General features: G+C 58.8%; 3 protein-coding genes across 4 annotated transcripts; 2 read left to right on the forward strand and 1 right to left on the reverse strand.

Annotated features, from left to right (window-relative positions):
* Positions 1–1,159: 1,159 nt before the first annotated feature.
* On the reverse strand, positions 1,160–12,859 carry UBQLN4 (ubiquilin 4; the record flags this gene model as incomplete). 2 transcript variants are annotated; one of them, XM_082780849.1, is made up of 11 exons in its annotated part: positions 1,161–2,365; positions 2,791–2,968; positions 3,563–3,678; positions 4,318–4,401; positions 4,840–4,979; positions 5,148–5,373; positions 6,087–6,245; positions 7,486–7,748; positions 8,047–8,246; positions 10,592–10,743; positions 12,653–12,859. In XM_082780849.1, the coding sequence occupies 11 exons, from the start codon at positions 12,842–12,844 to the stop codon at positions 2,213–2,215; spliced, it is 1,863 nt and encodes a 620-aa protein (XP_082636975.1). In that variant the 3' UTR covers positions 1,161–2,212. The 2 variants fall into 2 exon arrangements, with proteins under 2 accessions (XP_082636974.1, XP_082636975.1); XM_082780848.1 differs by lacking the exon at positions 4,318–4,401 and having other exon boundaries at positions 1,160–2,365; positions 12,653–12,844.
* Positions 12,860–13,242: 383 nt separating this feature from the next.
* Positions 13,243–14,530, forward strand: LAMTOR2 (late endosomal/lysosomal adaptor, MAPK and MTOR activator 2). The gene is made up of 4 exons (XM_082780601.1): positions 13,243–13,332; positions 13,636–13,798; positions 13,921–14,010; positions 14,330–14,530. Exons 1-4 carry the CDS (start codon positions 13,265–13,267, stop codon positions 14,384–14,386), a joined length of 378 nt encoding a protein of 125 aa, XP_082636727.1. The 5' UTR covers positions 13,243–13,264; the 3' UTR covers positions 14,387–14,530.
* Positions 14,531–14,884: 354 nt separating this feature from the next.
* Positions 14,885–18,307, forward strand: RAB25 (RAB25, member RAS oncogene family). The gene is made up of 5 exons (XM_082780636.1): positions 14,885–15,190; positions 16,199–16,394; positions 16,488–16,681; positions 16,866–16,946; positions 17,674–18,307. The coding sequence occupies exons 1-5, from the start codon at positions 15,151–15,153 to the stop codon at positions 17,802–17,804; spliced, it is 642 nt and encodes a 213-aa protein (XP_082636762.1). The 5' UTR covers positions 14,885–15,150; the 3' UTR covers positions 17,805–18,307.
* The last annotated feature ends 855 nt before the right edge of the window (positions 18,308–19,162 follow it).

Raw genomic sequence — 19,162 nt, forward strand, 5'->3', positions numbered from 1 at the left:
CTGAGGATTAGGGAGAGCTCTCCAGAGGGGATTAAGGTTTCACTAAAATCCTCCCCCTCCACCAGCGTTCAAAGCCGCCTTCTCCTCCCAAGCCTGGGCTGAGCCAAGGTGAGGCCGTGCGGGGCTGCTGGCGAGCACCAGCGGGACCCAAACCCACTGGGGGGGTCCCCAGGGCCAAGTGGCTGCAGTCAAAGCCCCCTCCCCAGGGTCCCACCAGCCCCAAGCCCCTGCACATGGCTCCAGATACGGAATCGGAGCCCCAAATCCGTGGGGTGCTCCACAAAGCCCCCCGAGCAGCGAGGGGAAAGGGGGGCAGCAGCTTTGCCAAATTCCCCAGAGGGAACTGGTGAGCTGGTGGGTGAGCATCGGGTGGGAAGAGGCTGTCCCCCTATTTTGGTTTTGGCACCTTTTCTGGCAGCAGGTGAGGAATGACCTCAAAGTGACACCGTTGCCAGCTGCCATCTCCTCTCCCTTGCACTCACCTGCTTACCCCATCCTAAGCGCAGGCACGGGGTGTCCAAACCTAAGAAACCATTTGGGATCACACAGGCCTTTCTCAGAAAGCCACTTTCAGCTGCAAAAGGGCTGAGCAGCAGCTCAAGGAAGAGCTCTGCCTCCACCAGTGCTTCAAGAACTTCAGCGCCCGTCCGTACGCGCTTGTTGCAGATGTTTGTGGGGTTTGGGTTTTTTACATTTGAGGAGAGGTTGCAGGAAAAAAATCCACGTATACAGGCAGAGCCTTCAAGAGAAGGGATTAAACCTAGGCGATTGGAATCCCTGTCTAAAATCCCAGCCTTGTTGTGATGCACATCACACAAAGGGAGGAGCAATCCCACGCCTCCTGCAATCCCCTTCCCCCTCACTGCCCAATCTTCCCTTATCAAAAAAAAAATAAAAATAAAAAATTAAAGAAATGCAGAACACGAGTGCTGAGCTAACAGTGAGTGCCCTGCTTGCTGTTGAAAAGCAGGGGTAAAATCCACCAGGCAAAGAGCTTTCAGCAGCATTTCTTAAGCACCGAAGTGTCCAAAAGGTTTCCTGCCACCGGAGCGAAGGAAGCCCGGCACCCCGCCCTAGCTGCGAGGGGGATGAGACGGATTAATCACCAATAATTAGGGGAACTCAATCAGCTGCGGTGTGGCAATCAAGGAAGATACATGGAGCGCAGGGAGACGGATGGTTGTGCGCATTTATTTTGTTTTTTTGTTTTTTTTTTCTTTGATAAAAATGGTATGCAAATTACACAGCCATGGAGGCTCTTGGGAAAATATCACCCTGCTGGTCCTTGGGGAGAGTTTTCTTGGAGAGTCGTAACATTCAAACACACCAAAATGGGGGGGGGAGGGTGGTCTAAACTGGGAAGAACATGAACGTCAACATTTTCCAGTGGAAAGAAGAGGTCTTTAACTCATTTTTCAACCTCTTCTTGTTTTTACGCTTTCAGAAATGAACCTGCTGAGCCAACAAACCCCCAGCATCGCTGCACAAGAACTGTTTGGGCAGAAACCCACCTTTCAAACACCTTCTGCACGCCACTTCAACTCCAAGCCTGATCCCTGAAGGCATCCAGGCTACTCTACACTATCCCAACAGCGTCAGGAACCATAGTGCAGACGTCGTTTTCATGCACATCACCCCTTTCCCAGGAGATTTGTGACACCTGCGTGCGAGGGACACAAGCTCGGTTCATCCCATGAAGCATTGAGACAAATGACATCAGGAATTTCCAAGTCACTTCAATTTTTTCTTTTGATCCATTCCCAATAAGATGCTGGGAGAAAGAACCAGAAACCAAACTTGGCTCAAGTTTTAAATATTTGCCTGAAAGGAAGGCTAAGGGAGGGAATCATGTACAGTTAAAATCAAGCTACTCAAAACACAATCATTCAGGTAAATAACTAGAAGTATCGCCTCTACCATCTAGAGAAAGAGAGAAGAGTGTCTGAGACAGAGGGCATATTTAGGAAAAAATACACATCTGAAGTCTTTGTGGCCACGATGAGAACTGGAATCCACATACAAGCCAGTTAAAGAGCATTTCAACATGAAATCTTAACTTAGTAGGAAGGTCAGGGGTTAAGCTGTATCTTTTTTGTTTTAAATACATGGACAGCTGTCAGATATGAAAATGATGGTGGGCTTTCCTGAAAGATCCCCCTGCGCATGTGTATGGATGCGTGTGCTGACATCTGTGGGGCAGCATGACAAGAGTTTAGGAAGGCTGGGAGCCCAGCAGTCTCTCAATAGCTGCATTGATGTCTCCACCAGTGGCAATGAGCGCCTGGAGGTTGGCCTCACGATTAATGAAGCCCATGGCATTCAGCTGCTCCAGCTGCTGTTGGAATCGCACTTCAGGACTCTGCGCCTACAGAGGAAGAGGACAAAGACCTTAGAGGCAGGGAGAGGAGACGACATCCAACGTGGACAGAAACGGCTGCACGGGGAGCCTGTGCCGAGCACTGAAACTCTCCAGGCTCATTTGGCGACCTTACCAGCCTCCCCCAACCTACCCCAGGTTCTGGCAGAGCCCCCAGTCAGCACCCAGTTGGTCCCAGTCCTGTACCTACAGCGACAGCAGCACTGTGCACAGTGCTCTTAGTTTCAAAGCATTTACCCCAAAATTACCACTCTGGGACACCAAATCCTGCAAATTTAGCAGCAAGCACCGCACCCAAGAGAAATCCGCTGCGGACCCGCGTCCCTGGAGCGGGGTGGGATCAGGACAAGCTCTAGCTCAACCCTGCAGGTGTCCCCCAAAAGCCCAGCAGCGTGGGGCTGAGCGTTACATACTTGAGAGCTTCCTCCGGCCAGCAGCTGGATCATCTGCTGCATGAGCTGCTGTTGGGGGTTACCACCCCCAGCTGGAGAGGCACTGGCCGGCGTCGAAGCAGAGGGAACGGGGTTCTCCGGGATTGTGCTTCCTCCTGTGGAGGACGGGGGCATTCGAGGCATGCCAAAGGAGCCGAGGCTGCAGAAAAAGGCAGGGTGTGCTCAGGGGCAAGCTGGCGCTTCTGGGCGTCCCCTGCCCGTCTCGTGGGAGTTGGGCAGCAGGGGGGAAGCCCCCGCCACAACCCGTGCTTCGGGACAGCTTCGTAGACCTCATCGGCCTCGTTTGTACCCCGGTCATGCACGCCACGGGGCACAGGCAATCCCAACAGAGGTGCAGCCTGAAAGGAACTGCAAAAGCTGAAGGAGACCCGCGCTGTCAGAGAGCAGAGGGCCCGAGGGCTGCTGGCAGATCAGTCTGACCTCGCTTCCCCACCCAACCTCCTGGCTGCGCATCTCGTTCCTCCTCAGAGACAAAATTCTCGGGTCCAACCGCTACCAAAAGACAGGGGAGGGACCCAGCAGCTCCCGAATCTTTTTGGAGAAAAGAAAGGGTCAAGGACTTCCCCCGCACTGAGTGCAAACAAGCAGAACGTGCTAATTAGCTGGAGCTCGCTAAGGCCTGCAGGCACACACACACACAGGTCCCCATGCCTCTCCTTGATGAATCGACCGCTCGTCTGCCTGCTGGTATCGAGCACGTCAGCTCTGCCTGCAGAAACCCAGCACTCATTACCTTGGCACTAGTCCTGGGGCCTCCGTTTGCAGCGTCTGGAGTCCCTGCTGGATCTGGAGGAGCGCCTGCATGGCGCGGGGGTTGGTGAGAATGGAGAGGGAGTCTGGGTTCTGCATCTGGGAACAAAGGGGGAAAAAAAAAAATCAACGCTCAGCGGTACCAAACAGCGAGAGCTTCTGCAGCCAGCGAGCCACCAGCTTTAAATCTGAACCAGCCTCTGCACAGAGCTGCGCCTCGAGCCCTGCAGCCAGGGCCAACCTGCGAGTCTGGTTTCTCCTTCGAGTCTCTAGACTGCAGGGCTCATCTACACAGAGACGCTGGGAGAGCTCAGATCAAATTTCCTAAAGAGGCTCGGTGAATCGGCTTAGAAAGGGGGACACACGCCTTCAGAATTAAAGTGATTCTATTTGATTTACCTGAGTGACCCAGCTGCTCTAGCACAGTTAGCTGTTTTCAGTTTTGTAAGCTCATTACTGCGAGAGGCTGTCCACAAAGGGGTTTCATGCATGCTAACTAGTCCAATTTCAAGGCCAGCTTTAGGCAGCTTAGATTACCTAATTTAGGTGGCCAAACACGCTCTCACTTTCCCCTCTCCTTTGCGCAAACCCCTTTTTTTCACAGCCCAAACCACCCACGCCCACATGCTTCCTACACCACTTGACGACACAGCCGAGATGCTCCCTTGCCTACAGAGGATGCAAAAGCTCTGGAGCCCGGGGGCTGAGAGCAGCACAGGGCCAGACAGGGGCCTTTACCTGCTGCAGGAAGACAGGGAGCTGAAGGCGGAGCTGTTCTTGAAGCTGTGGATTCCCAGCAAAGAGGGGGACATTTACCATGATCTAGCAAGAGACAGCACACGTAGGTAGGGTCAGAGGCTTGCTGCCGCTGGCTGTTAGACCCTACGTTAACTAAGCCACGAAGAACAAGTCAGTCGTGTCCCTGACTTCCTCCCTGGGCTTTCAGCACGTTCCCCTGCTAGTGGGAACTGAAATAAGGCAGCTCAATTCCTGGCAGCAGTGTTGAACGCAGGACCCAAGGGCAAAGAGAAGGGCCAACGCCACGTGCCTCTGAAAGCCACTTTCTTTCGTTAGGGGCTCACCAAAGACACAGAGTTCACTGCTTACTGTGACTACCTTCAAGCTACTGAGAAATAAAACAAAAGTTGTACACATTCACTCAGCTCTCAGCAAGAAAAAAACCTCTCCAACTACAGAAGCAGACTGGTCTCCTATGTGTCATGCCCTGATTATAGCAGCTACAAACACAATGCTTTTTACCTGTGCTGCAAAGTCCGGGTTCTGGGCAAGAGTTTGCATCATGCTCCGCATGTAAGGGGCAGAGATCATGTTCTGCATCAGCTGAGGGTTTTCGGAAATCTGCTGCAGGAGGCCTTGCATCTCTGGGCTGTTAAACATGCCTGTAAGGGTAAAAGGAAGAGAAGACAAAGGAAAACCCATTACAAGCCTGAGCACTGCTGCAGCACCTGAAGTACAACACCACCTAGCCACTAGGCAACAGGGAATATGGCTGTGAACAGCCACAGCTGCTTGCCACCCTCTTTCTGGTCCCTCTCTCGCTTACGTACCAGCCCCAATGCTAGCAGCATTCAGCCCGAAGGGGTTGGATACGGTCGGTGTGCTTTGGGTGGTTGCTGGGCCAGTGCTGCCTTCGCTGTTGGGCGCCTGGCTCTGGGAAGCAGGGGGCGTGGGGCTCCAGGGGTTCGGTAACGGCTCTCTGTTCTCCGTCCGCAAAGGCTGAGAGCTTGAGCTATCAGAGTTCCCCGTCAAGGAAGAGAAAGGATTGTTGCCAAACTAGGGAAGAAGGGGAGAAGGAAGAAAGAGCCTTAATCAGTCAGCCCTAACAGGGAACGTTGGACTAACCCCACCGCTGCGTGGCTAGAGAACAACCCGTCGTATCCATCTGGGTCCAGGATTTGCTAAACACACGCCATAGTTTGCTTCCCGAGAACTTTGTAACCCACAACACGCCACGTCCCGAAAAACTCCAGGCTCGAGAAACGGCCGCAGCCCTGGGTTTGGCTCTCCAGCGCAGGCCTTCCAAACATCCATGTAAAAATCAGCACCCGGACATACCAGTAGGTAATGCTAGACCGGAGTATGTCTGCGCAGCCTTCTGCAGCCAGACCTGCGCTCGCTCCTCCCGTGCTCCCAGCCAGCTGGATCCCAGCCAGCTCCAATCCGAAGGCGTCAGGCTTGAGCTAATACACTAAGCCCTGCTGGGAGCCGAGGGCCGTGCTAACGAAGCTGTGGGGCTTTCGGATCAGCACCGGCTGGCACCCAGCCTGCTCGGACACCAGAGGAGCAAGGGCAGGTCTCTACACCCAAACCACGCAGTAAAAAGGCAGCTGACTGGCACCACACGATGTTCTGCTAACGGCTGCGCTCGTAATTGGAAGGGGAGGGGGTGGACAGCTGTGGTTTGAGGAGGCTGCCCGTCCCCACGAGGGTTAGGGAGAGGCCAGATCCCCCTGCTCAGCGTGCTGTGCCCCGCACGCAGCCCGTACCTGCTCCCTGGCTGCGCTGAACATGGGCTCCTGGATGTCCGTGTACATGCGGCGCAGGGCGTTGTAGCCTCCTGGAATGCTCTCGAGGTTGCTCAAAGCACGGTCCTGGTTCCGCATCATCTCCTGCATCATGGCAGGGTTACGAGCCAGCTCCATTGTCTGCGAGAAGGAGAGAAAGGTGGGAAGCTCAGGTCTGTGTGCACCACCAAAAACTGGAGCAGATTGAGAGCCTGGGGAGCAGCCCAGCGGTGTTCTACTGATTTACCAACCAAGCACTGCAAGAGTTAAAGCTCAGCTCCCAGAAGAAAGAGTATAATTAAACCCGTTTCACAGCCGGAGAGCAGAGAGATCATTTATCCAAGCAAAGGGAGCCCAGGGATCCTGGCTCCTCCCACCCTTGCTCAGCTTTCTTCCTTCATAACCTCGATTCCGCCTTGTTTCGTTTCTAAGCACTATCAGGACATCCAAACATTTAACACCCAGATGTTCCCACTCCAAGCAGGTGGACCACGTTCCAAAACTGAGAAGGTGGAAGAGGCTGGATCCTTCCTGTTGCAGGAAAACCGAGTAATTCACCATCTCCAGACTTCTCGTGGGTCTCCCCTGCTCAAGGAACACCCAGACGCCCTTTGAGGAGATGCAAAAATATGGATCCTTCACCATTTAGCCCTGCAACGCTGGAATATTTCACGTAGGCCCAACACAGTTGAAAGGAAAGACAACTGGAAGCACAGGGAAACTACACTCATGCTGGGAAACACTTCTTGAAAAGTCTTCCTGGAGAAACAGCAGCGCCCTGCCAACTATTTAACACTCACACTCTCACTTTTCCCCTCCAGCTTCCCTTCCGACAAACCTTCACACAGACAGCTCGCTCTCCGGGGCACGGGCCCTCTCTGTTCTGGGACAGTACAGAAAAAAAGAGACCTCTAGGATCCCAGCCTATGCCTAGCGTAATATTTTATTAGTAAAACATCAACCCTACAGCTCTGTGGTCTGTACTTAATCCAGCCCCAGAAAAAGAGAAGAACAAAACCCATTCACAGCAGCTTCATTTCTCCCTGACTGCTTTTGCTCCCGTTACACAGAACACAGCAGCCTTGTGTGTGGCACACCAGAACGATCCAAGCATCCTTTATTTTTTTTTTGCCCACCATGGAATAGATACAACAGCCCTGCAAGGGAGATAAGAGTTGCAGGCATGTGGGTTGTGTAATCGCTATTCACTTAACTCGGGACCACCATCTGTTTGTGAGGAGCTTACAGAGGGAAGGAAAAGGAGGAGATCTCTAAATTCATCAGGCTGGCATTCACACGCCCCCTTTTGTGAGCAGACACCGAAGCTGGTCCACAAACAAAGCTGGACCTGCTCGGAGAAGCCCCCGGCGTGCTGACCCACCTGCCTCATGAGCTCTGGGTTGTTCAGCATGTGGCTGATCTCCGGGTTTCGCTCCATGAGCTGCTGCATTTGGGGGTTGGCCATGATCATCTGCCTCATGAGGTCCGGGTTCGACATCATGTTCTGCACCAAGGGGTTCTCCATGATCTGCGACAGCATCTCGGGGTTGGACATCAGCTGCCTCTGCATCTGCTGCTGGAGCTCCATGAAGTTGGCCGAGCCCATCCCAAGGTTGCCCAGCCCGGTGATGCCACCGAAGCCAGCTGGAGAGGGAACAACACACGGGGAGAGAGGAGGGAGTCAGAAACTGCCGGCAGCTGCAAGAAGAGGACAAGTGCAGCAGCTGAACTGCACCCACACTCATCTGGGGGGTATCCTATTCCTACGGCAGCCAGCTCTGAGGGAGGACACCCCCTGCACATGCTTCGCAAAAGGGTTTTTGCTGTTCTCCTGAGCAGGCAAACCGAGCTGCGCTGAGGGAAACAACTCATGCAAGAAGCAGAGACAATTACAGGGGCTCCCGGCTCCTTCCCGTTCGGCTTTCTCCCGGCCAGCACTTACAGAGGATGGACGTGGCACTGTTGGGGCCTCCATCTCCAGGCCCTCCCCCAGTCCCTGACCCACTGCTCCGCCTGCTGCCGGCGTCCGAAGCGGCGCTGCTGGATGTGGAAGGCTGAGACGGGGCAGCAGGAGAAGGGGAGGTGGAGGTGGGGGCAGAAGCAGCGTTGGGGGCAGAAGCAGCAGCTGTTGGATCCTGGACCCTGCAAAGAAACAAAACGAGGCGTTGAACTCTTGAAAACAGGGAGATGGGAGCAGAATCCTCCGCGTGGGACACGGGACCGTGCGCCCTGGAGCAAGGCAGCCTCCCTTCAAGCCCGCTGGCCCAGCAGCAGCCAGCCCCTTCTGCTTTCATTCCCGGCTGCACAGCTGTGGCTCCCAGATGCCTTCCATCTGTTGGAATCTGCCTCCCACCCTCCTGATGCATAACAGCCTCTGACATTTCATCCTGGCCCACACCGAGTGGCTCGACTGGTCTTCCTCCGAGCTGCATCTAGCTCTCGCCTGAATCGCGCTGAACTCTTTACCTCAGCCATATCCTTGAGCAATGAGTTTGCTCCAAACAGGAAAATCCTCCTGCTGCTCCCGCAGAAACCACAGGAGGTTACAGCAGGGCTAGTGGATGGGGTAAACAAGAGTTGGCTTTGCTGCAACTCCTCTCCTGCTCTGAGCATTTCTGTTGGTGCTCCTGGGGACAAAGTTAAGTGTCTGCCTTACCCTACAGATGGAGAAACGAGGCACGAAGCAGCGAGCATCCGCCCCAGACAACACTTCTGGCCAGCAGGGTTATGAATTCACACCTCTGCTCTTGGTTTTACCTTCCACGTGAGGCTTCTCCTTCCAACACAAGCTTTCCGTGGCTTCTTTTAACACCCACAGGACCACAAGCCACAGCGCAGCAGCAGATACGGGGCGCCAGCTTTCCTGACTAAACTGACCCAAGCCAGCACCTCGTACTCACGGGTCTTTCCTTGGGATTTTTATGGGCCTTTAAAAAAAGAACATGGCAAAGATTCTCGGAGGCATCTGCAGCCGTGACAGTGAGAGCCCTGGACTGGCGCTGAAGAGCTTGCAAATGAAATTAGATGGCAAAATTCACTTTACTCACCTCAAAAAAAAAAAAAAAGAAATGCCATTTATGTCACTAACGCATAACGAATGGCAAACTCTCGGTTTTTTGTTTTTCCCACCCTTTTCTCTTCTCTCTCCTGCCCCAAATCCCTTCTCTAAGCCCCTTTCCTTCTCCACGTGTCCTCTGGGACTTTCAGAACCTGCCCTGAAGGTCTCACCCTGTTTTCCAGCCCCATCCGACCGGTGCTGAAAACCACCGGCCGCCGATGGGGAGGCAGAGCGCGTGGGGAACAAAGCAAATAGGAAGCTTAACAAAAAAGGAAGAAGGAAGCTGGAGAAAGGTCACTTGGTTTCTCTCAGCACAGGAAGAGGCTGTAATGACTTCAGTAAGCGCTTATCTGTGACTCGTAGAGAATAAAACGAGCAGCCCAGGACAGCTCTCTCATTTACCCTTTGAAAAGGTTCCCAGCTAGCGCAGCTTGCTGCGGGGACAGCAGTAAACAGCCTCAGCCTATCAAGGTACCTGGAAATGCAGGATTCAGAGCAAGACCTCCTGCAGAAGCTGACAATACACACTCTCCTTCTTTGTAAATAATAAAAAAAAGCACTAATCCCCACTCCGGCAGCTCTCCCGGGGGACAGCAGAACTGCACAAAGAGCCGCGGCCCCGTTCGCTCCCCGGGCGGCCGCTCAGCCTGCAGCAGGGAGCCCAAGGAACTGTCGCAGAGGGCATTTTGAGATCAACAAGACGCTGCTGAGGCACAAAAACAGCTCCCAGGAGCCTTTCGTGTGCCTTCTGCTTCACTGGGCAGCGCTGGGAGAGGCCCAGCCCCGCAGGACCTCGCGCTCACCCCACGGTTCTTGCTCAGGCGGACGCGAGGGAGCCGGGCTCGGGCTGGAAGCCACCAAGGGGTGTGCCCGCAGCGTGCTCTCGAGCTGCTGACCTCACTGCAAGCAGAAAAAAGGCCCGAGACTCCCTAAATTCCCAGCTGTCTGCATGTGGCCACACAGAGCTGCCTGCAGGTGCCACAAGGAAGCCCTTTTGCCCCACGGGGAGCGCTGCGGGTCCTCCACGGCACCCGAGAAAGGCTGAGCTCCTGGCTGGAGCACGGAGCAGGAAGGGAAAAGCACAAAGCAGGCATCGCTTTCAGCTCTAAGCCAAGCTCACCGGGAAGGTGATTCCTGTTAGCAGCGAGTCATCTGGGTTAGAACTGGGACAGCGTTGAGCTCAGATGGGATCTCGCACCATGACCAAGTTAAGAGAGGCTCAAACTACGCAAAGCCTCGCCTGCGAATGGTGCTGGGGGGCAGCTTGGCCCCCTCAGGAACCCGCCACGAGCTCACACAGCCCCATAACCCAGGGAAAAGTGCTCTGCTTCGGTCCCTGGTGCAGCAGGGCTGCTCCACCACGGCGTAATCCCAGCGCTGCTTTACTCTCAGCTCCCTCCTCCCCTCCCCGTGTGGACCAGTTTCTTACTTCTGTGGAGTCTTAATGACCAAGTGCACCGTCAGCCCATCCTTGATCCCGTGTTGATTCAAAGTGTCTCCGTCCTTCAGGATCTTCCCGGCAAAGATCAGAACCAGCTGATCCTGTTTGGCTTTAAACCGCCTGGAAATCTCTTCTTTGAACTGAAAAAAAAAAAAAACAAAAAAAAAAAAAACAAACAGAGCACGCGTCAGGCAAACGGCTGGGGCCAGGAATCGGAAGATAACGCTGCAGATAGCATCGGTGGGGCACGCAAACGGCGTTGGGAACCGACAGCCCTGCAGCACCTCACCAAAAAAAGGAGCCTGTTCAGTCGCCAGCTGCTGAGGAGGTCTGAGGCGCTCAGGAAAACAAAAACAACAACAAAAAAGGCAAAGCCGAGCCCTACACCGCTTGCAGGACGAGGAGCAAAGCTCAGAAGGCGTCGAACAATCACCTCGAGGCGAGCTGGAGGCTTCTAAAGTTAAGACCAAGCGTGCCTCTTAGGGCTAATCCAACACACCGCTTGTCCTCAGCGCCCGAGCTTTATTTTATTTTATTTTGTTTTATTTTGTTTTATTTTTTTGGAAGGAAAGCCCTGCTCTGACCGAACAGGGGAAAAGGGCACCGTCCTTTCACCGCTGACATCTCCTCTGGGCGACAGGGAGGGATTAACACCTGCCAATAAGCTCAGCACCGCCAGCCCAGCTGGGGCATTCCCATGTTGATTGGAGAGGGGAAAAAAAAAAAACAAAAAAAAAAAAACGAAAAAACACAAAACCTTTGCATTTGGAAGCCCCGGACTAGCAGAAATTCACCGGGAAAGGCCAGGAGGAGAAGCGCACACACGGAGCTCGCAGCCTTTGCACCAAACCCCCACAAACCCAGCACCCAGGAGGGCAAAGCCCTAAACCCGAGGCCCTCCTGGCTCTCCTCAGCCCCCTGCCCCTGTCCCCGAGTGCCGTCGGGTTTTGGGGAGCTGCTTGGGAAGGAGCAGAAGGACCCTAAATGCCCCAAACCACGCTGTGGGGCCGAGAGCCGTGGCGGCGACGCCGCTTTGCCAGCGCTGGAGCCGTTTTTGCCATCCCCTCCCGCTGAGCTCCCTGGCAGGAGCAGCCCTCGCACCCATGGGTGCCAGGCGGGCCCCGAGCTCTGCCCCAAAAACGTTCGCAGCCCCGTTCTGCCCCCCCCCAGGGAAAGGATCCGGCCCCAAGCCCAGCACCCCGCAGGCTGTGCCCCCCCCACCCCAAAGCACCGCTCCCCGCTGCCCTTCCCAGCCCAGCCCCAGCGCCGTGCCCCCCGTTCCCCCTTACCCGGGGGGGGTCCCCCGAGCCCTCGCAGCCCCCTCCCCAAAATCGAGCCCTCCCCAGCCCCCTCCCCACACCCCCAACGATGCCACGTCCCCCCTGACACCATTCTGCTCCCCTAAGACCGTTCTCCCCCCCCCCGAAACCATTCTGCCCCCCCCAAAAGACATCCTCCCCCACCTCCAACCCCCTTCCAGCCCCCCCTACTCCCCCCATATAACCCAAGGGGGCCTTACAGCACCCCCCGCCCCCTAAAAACCATTTCTCCCCCCCTCAAACTTCCCCCTCCCCGAATCCTCACCTCAAGCCAACACCCCCCGACCCCCCAAATCCCCCTAAACCCCCCAACCTCCCCCACACCCCCTAAATCCTCCTACACCCCTCAAATCCTAATACACCACCCAAACCCCCGAAATCCCTCAAACCCCCCCACACGCCCCAAACCCCCTAAATCCCCCATATCCCCCCCACACCCCCAAATCCCCCAAAATCCCCCAACCCCCCCCACACCCCCAAATCCCCCTAAATCCCCCAAACCCCTCCACACCCCCCAAATCCCCTATATCCCCCCCACACCCCCAGATCCCCCTAAATCCCCCAAATCCCCCTACACCCCCCAAACCCCCCCCACCCCCTAAATCCCCTATATCCCCTCCACACCCCCAAATCCCCCCAACCCCCCCTACACCCCCCAACCCCCCCTATCCCCCCAAACCCCCCCCACACCCCCTCACACCCCTCCACCCCCCCATTCCCAGCCCCCCACCTCTCGCACGGAGGCCCCGTCCGCGATGACGATCTCCTCCTTATCCTTGGGGGTCTTCACCGTCACTCGGATCAGGGCTCCCCCGGGCCCCCCCAGCTCCACCCCGCCGGGGCCCGGCCCTCCTCCTCCTCCTCCTCCTCCTCCTCCTCCTCCTCCTCCGCCACCGCCGCCGCCGCCGCTCGGCTCCGCCATCTTCGCCGCCCGCCCGGGCCGCCGCCGACAGAGAAAGGCGGCGCTCGCCTCCCGAACCCTCCCCGCTTCCCAGCTGCCTCCTCCGCCCCCTGCCGGCCCGGCGGAGCCGCTGCAAAGCTGCAGGGGAGGGGAAAAAAGGGCTGGGAGCCGGGGAAAGGTTTTTATTTTTTATTTTTTTTTGGGGATCGAGTAGGCCTCAATGGGGGGGGGGGACTACAACTCCCAGCGTGCCCCGCGCTGAGCGGGCCGCGGGTGTGTGTGTGCGCACGGGGGTGGACTACAACTCCCAGCGTGCCCCGCGCGGAGAGTGGGGAGGAAGGACTACAAGTCCCGGCGTGCCCCGCGCCTGGTAGCTCCTGAGGAGGAGGAGGAGGAGGAGGAGGAAGGGGGAGGAAGGAGAGGGGGGGGGAGGGCGCCGCCATGCTGCGGCCCAAGGCCCTGACGCAGGTGCTGAGCCAGGCCAACACCGGCGGCGTCCAGAGCACGCTGTGAGCGGGGCGAAGCCGGGCTGGGGGCGTCCCTCAGCCCCCCCCGGGGGCCAGCAGTGGGGTTGGGGGGGTCCTGAGGGGGCTGCTTGGGGGTGGGGGGGGGGGAGGGGGTGGAATCCCCCCCTTCCTGACCCTAAAGCTTGTTTGGGGGCGTTGGGGTCGACCCCAGATCCGTCATCGTCTTGGGGGGTTTGGGGGGGGGTGGTGAGCTGTGGGGGTGGCAGCCGCACCCTTGGGTGCTGGTGACCCCCCCCCCTTTATGCCCCAAATTGCCAAATTTTCGTTTTTCTGTCTCTTTCGCAGGCTGCTGAACAATGAGGGGTCCCTGCTGGCCTACTCGGGCTACGGCGACACCGACGCCAGGGTGACCGCCGCCATCGCCAGCAACATCTGGGTGGCCTACGACAAGAACGGGCACCAGGCCTTCAACGAGGACAACCTCAAGTTCATCCTGATGGACTGCATGGTAGGTGGGGGCTGCCCCCCGCCCCCCCAACCCCACAGACACCCCGCCGCACCCCACTGCACCCCCCCCAGGGGTCCCTGTGCAGTTTTGGGGTCCGACAGGTCCCGTTTTTCTCCGGGCAGGAGGGCCGAGTGGCCATCACGCGCGTGGCCAACCTCCTGCTGTGCATGTACGCCAAGGAGACGGTCGGGTTTGGGATGCTGAAAGCCAAGGTAACGCGGCGGGGAGGGGCGAAAAGGGGGCGTTGGGGTGATTCCGGGAGGAAGAGGATGGCAGAGCTGGAGGAAGCAGCCACGCCAAGGCTGCTTTTTTCCCCCAGGCAGAGTTTTGACAGCTCAGGCAGGAAACCACCCATTCTTAAGGCTCCAGGGGGAAATTTAAGCCAAAACGAGAACGCAAACGGCGTCCGTGCCGATCCCAAATCCCCCCCGGGTGCTGGGGCAGGATGTGGGTTTGCCCGCGGTGACCGGGTCCCCTGGGGGCTGCGGTCCCGGCGCGCTCAGCACCCCTCACACCGGTCCCCACCTGCAGGCGCAGGCACTGGTCCAGTACCTGGAGGAGCCGCTGACACAGGTGGCCGCATCCTGACCCCGGGAGCGGGGAGCTGACGGGCTCACGGGGGACAAGGGACACGGCCGAGAGCTCCGACGCCGTGGAGGGGAGCCCCAGAGCCTGGACGTCCGCTTGCTGCGGGGGGGGGACCAAGGAAAGAGGAATAAAAACGTGTCTGGTGCTCGTGTCCTTCTGTGCTGCTCAGATAAAAGGAGGGAGAAAAGGTGAAACGGGGCAGCTACCCCTCAGCTTGGGGTCTTGGGGGCTGCAACAAGCACAAAAAGGTGCCCAAAACCCCTCTGCCTTCCTGCGGGGGGGGGGTCTGGGGGGTTCTTTTCCCCTCCCTGCTGCTCTTGGCTTTCACATGATGGCAGCAGAGGGGAGGAAAAGCGCCGGTGTCCGGCCAGATCCCGGCTGAACCCGGGGCCCTGCTCCTGGCCCCGCTGCCCCAGCCTGCCCCGCGCTGCGCCGGCCTCGGGATCGGGCCCAGCTCCTCCTCCGGCTGCCCCGTGACGGTCCCAAGGGTGACTTTACCTGCCCAACCTGCGCTGCCACCACCCGTCCCACCCCTTGAGTCAACCCGGCCCGGGCCCCGCTGCTCCGCCAACGCCACCCGCGGCGCCCTCTGCTCCCCCGGCCCCGTTCCTGAGCCCCCCCGTTCTCGGGCTCCCCGGCACCGAGGAGACTTTGCCCTCCTCATCCCCCTCCCTCGGCGGCCTCCCCCGCTCGAGGCTTTGCAGAGGGAAGGAGGAAAAAAAAAAAAAAAAAAAAAACACAAAAAACCAGCCGGGGCGGGCGACATGAGCAGCGCCGAGGAGGATTACAACTTCGTCTTCAAGGGTGAGGAGGAAACTTCGCCCCCTTGCCTTCACCCGGAGGACGGGGTGGGATGAGGCCGGGGGTGCTCCCCCAGGCTGGTGTTTCCCAAACCGGGATGGGGCTGGGGGCTACCCCTGTGCCCCTCGAGCGAGCCGTCGGTGCTGCAGAGGGGTTTTGGGACTGGGGGGCTGGCGGTGGGGTCGGGGGGCTGCCTCGCTGCCCGTGGAGGTACCGGGGACCCTCTGCCACCCCGGGGGCACGGGTTAAATGGAGGGGGTGACGCGGTTGGGGCCGTCCCCACAAGGTGTAAAGGTGCCAGCCGAGGGTGGCGGGCGCTTCAAAGTCATCCTGCCGCGGTGCCCGGCGGTGGCACACACAGAGGACGCGGGTGCTGGTGTCCCCCCCATGGTGTCACCGGGTAGGACGGGTGCCACCAGCCCCACGTACCCACCGGGGACGTCCCCTGGGCTCGGCAGCGTCCTCGTCCTGCTCCTGCTGCCTGGATTCCCCCTCCCCGAGCGGTGCTGGGGCCTCAGCGGTGCTCAGGGGGTGCAGGGGGGGGCTCTACGAGCCCCTGAGTGGCTTTGGAGAGGGGCTGCGAGCTCCCACGGTGGGGTTGGGGCTCCGTTTGCTGTGCCGGGGGGTTAAACCCAATCTCGGCCCATGTTTGGGGCCGTTGGCAATAGGGCCAGGATGGTCCAGGGGCTGCTTTCTTCTTTTTTCTTCCTTTCTCCCTTTTCTTTTTCTCTTTTTCTCTTTTTCTTTTTCTCTTTTCTTTTTCTTTTTCTCTTTTTCTTTTTCTCTTTTTCCTTTTCCCTTTTCCCTTTTCGTCTTCACCCTCCTGGGCTCACGCCGTGTCAGGGTCATCCCTGTGCCACCCTCTGAGACAATCCAGCAAGGCAACGGGCCACTGGCGGGGCTGAATCAGGCCAGGAAAGGTTCTCCGAGCCCTCCCAAAGCCTTTCGGGTGCCCTCCTCGCCACCCTCCTCGCCCGGCCCCAGCGGGGATCCTCTGGCTTCCCTCCCCAGTGGTCCTGATCGGGGAATCCGGGGTGGGCAAAACCAACCTCCTGTCCCGCTTCACCCGCAACGAGTTCAACCACGACAGCCGCACCACCATCGGCGTGGAGTTCTCCACCCGCACCATCGCGGTGGGCGACGCCACGGTCAAGGCGCAGATTTGGGACACGGCCGGGCTGGAGCGGTACCGAGCCATCACCTCCGCGTAAGGACGGGGCTCCCCGTGCCCCCCCTAACCCTATAAACGAGGCTGTTTTGGGGTGTCACACCTCGGGGTGACGGCGGGGCTCTTCCCCAGGTATTACCGGGGCGCCGTGGGGGCCCTGGTGGTCTTCGACATCACCAAGCACCAGACCTACGACGTGGTGGACCGCTGGCTGAAGGAGCTGTACGACCACGCCGAGCCCAGCATCGTGGTGATGCTGGTGGGCAACAAAACCGACCTGGCGCAGGCTCGGGAGGTGCCCACGGAGGAGGCGAAAATGTTCGCAGGTACGGCCGCTCGCTGCTCCTGCCGCCCCAAAACCGAGCGGGGAGCCTCCAAGCCTCCAAGCTAGCGGGCGCTCGCGGCAAAAAGGGGAGTCCCGAAAATCCCGGGAGGGGCCCCAAAAGGAGCCGTGCCCTCGCTGGGGTCCCCATCGTCACGGGGGGTGGGGGGGGGCCGCTGTCCTTGCAGAGAACAACGGGCTGCTCTTCTTGGAGACCTCGGCGCTGGACTCCACCAACGTCGAGCAGGCTTTCGAGACCATCCTGAAGGGTGAGCGCTCCGGCACCGCGGGGTGGCACGGGGTCCCTCATGGGGTCCCTCGTGGGGTCCTGTCCCTCGTGGGGTCCCTCGTGGGGACCCGGGGCTGGGCGGAGGATTCCCAGCGCGTCTCTCCTCCGCCCTGCTCCGCCCCAGCACTTTTGGGGCCGGTTTCGGTGCCGTCTTTCTGGCTGGTTTGGTTTCCGGCCCTTTTGCGCTGGGCGTTTCGCTCCCTGCCACCCGCCGGCTTTGTTCTCAAGGCCCCGGGGGCTCCTTCTCCCCCTTGTAATCCGCGGTCCCCTGGGGGGCAAAAATCCCTCTGGGGGGGGGGGGTGCTCCTGACTCAACGTCTCCGGCATCCTGCTGAACCACCCGCAGGGGCCTGGGGGGACGGAGAGGGGCGGTGAGGGACCTGGAGCACCTCTCCAGGAAGGAGAGCGAGGTGCGCCGTGCCGTGCCATGGGTGCCGTGGTGCCATGGGTGCCGTGGTGCCACTGGTGCCATTTGTGCCATTTGTGCCGTGCCAACCCCGAAATTCGACCCCTGACCCAAATTGGGCAAGAGGAAACCACGAGGTGTTCCCCGCCACCCACGGGGACGCAACCGCAGCGCGCTGCTCCCCTAACCCCACAAAGCATCCTCCCGAACACGACGGGGAGCCTTCAGAGGTGTCTGCCCCCCCGCCCAGGACACCAATCTGCCCCCTTTTTTCCTCCCCGGACCCTTTTGTGTTTTGCAGAGATCTTCCAGAAGGTGCAGAAGCAGAAGCAGAGGAGCAGCCAAAGCAGCACGGTGTCGCTCGGCAGCGAGAGCCCGGAGAGCTCGGCCCCAGCGCAGGGGGAGAAGCGCCCGTGCTGCGTGGCCATCTGAGCCCCCCCGGGCAGCTCGGGGGGGTCCTGGGACCAAGGGCACGGAGCTGGGGCTGGGGCTGGTCCCTTTGGGCCACCAACACGGGCTGGGGGCAAGCAGCCTGCGGTGCCACCCCCTGCTGCGGCGTGGTGGGGAGCCTGGAAAGCGGGCAAATTCTGCCAGAAACGGTGAAAAGCCTCAGTGCCGGCAGCTCTGCGCCATCCGCCTCGTTTTTATCGGGTCCTGAGCAATTAACACCAGCACCCGAGCTGCCCCGGATCCCGATCCCGATCCCGATCCCGGTCCCTCCAGCCCCGCCGTGCAGAGGACTGAGACACCCAAGGGTGCTGCTGGTGTTTCTCGCCGGGGCCGTGCCACCCACGGGAGCTGCCACGATCCTGCTGTGGGGTCTGCGCCGCGCGCTGGGGACCTGCCTGTCCCCACAGCTCCGTGTCCCCAGTGGGGACAGCTTCGGGGTCACCGCATCCCAAAATGTGGTGCTGCCACCATTAAAGGACTTGCGAAAGGCGGCTCCGCTCTGCTGGAATCCCTCAACCCTCCTGGCCTCAGCCCTGCGCCCCCCACCCCATACCCATGGGGTGCGTCCCCATGGGGGTCCCTGAGCCCCTTCCCTTGTCCCGTTGCCCCGATGGCCCCCGGGGGGATGCCCGGCAGCTGATCGGCCCCAAAAAGGGGCCTCTGCCGAACCCCCTGGGAAATGGGGGGATGTTTCTGGGTTCCCAGGGTCTTCCCCCGGGTGTGGGACCAGGGCCGGAGGCTCCGCATGGGGAGTGGGGTTGTGCTGTGACAGGGGAAGGGGGAATAGGGGAAAAGGGGAATAAGGGAAAAGGGAAATAGGGGAAATAGGGGAAGGGGGGAATAGGGAAAAAGGGGAATAGGGGAAATAGGGGAAGGGGGGAATAGGGAAAAAGGGGAATAGGGGAAGGGGGGAAGGGGTGGGAATAAGGGAAAGGGGGGAATAGGGGAAAAGGGGGAATAGGGGAAGGGGAATAGGGGAGGGGAGGGAGAAGAGGAATAGAGGAAGGTGGGGGGAAGGGGGAAAGGGAAAATAGGGGAAAAGGGGGAATAGGGGGAAAGGAGGAGTGGGGGAAAGGTGGAAAAGGGGAAATAGGGGAAGGGGAGAAGAAGGGGAAGGAGGGAATAGGGGAAGGGGGTAAAGGGGAATAGGGGAATAGGAGAAGGAAGGGAGAAGGGGAATAGGGGAAGGGGGGATAAAAAGGGGGAAGGGGGAATGGGAAATAGGGGAAAAAGGGGAATGGGGAAAAAGGGGTGGAAGGGGAAAAAGGAGAATAGGGGAATAGGGGAAAAGAAGGGGAAGAGAGGGGAAGGGGAAGGTGGGAAGAAGGGGGCTGGGGACG

This window comes from Aythya marila, assembly GCF_965140915.1.
Source record: "Aythya marila genome assembly, chromosome: 29".
Taxonomy (NCBI): Eukaryota; Metazoa; Chordata; class Aves; order Anseriformes; family Anatidae; genus Aythya; species Aythya marila.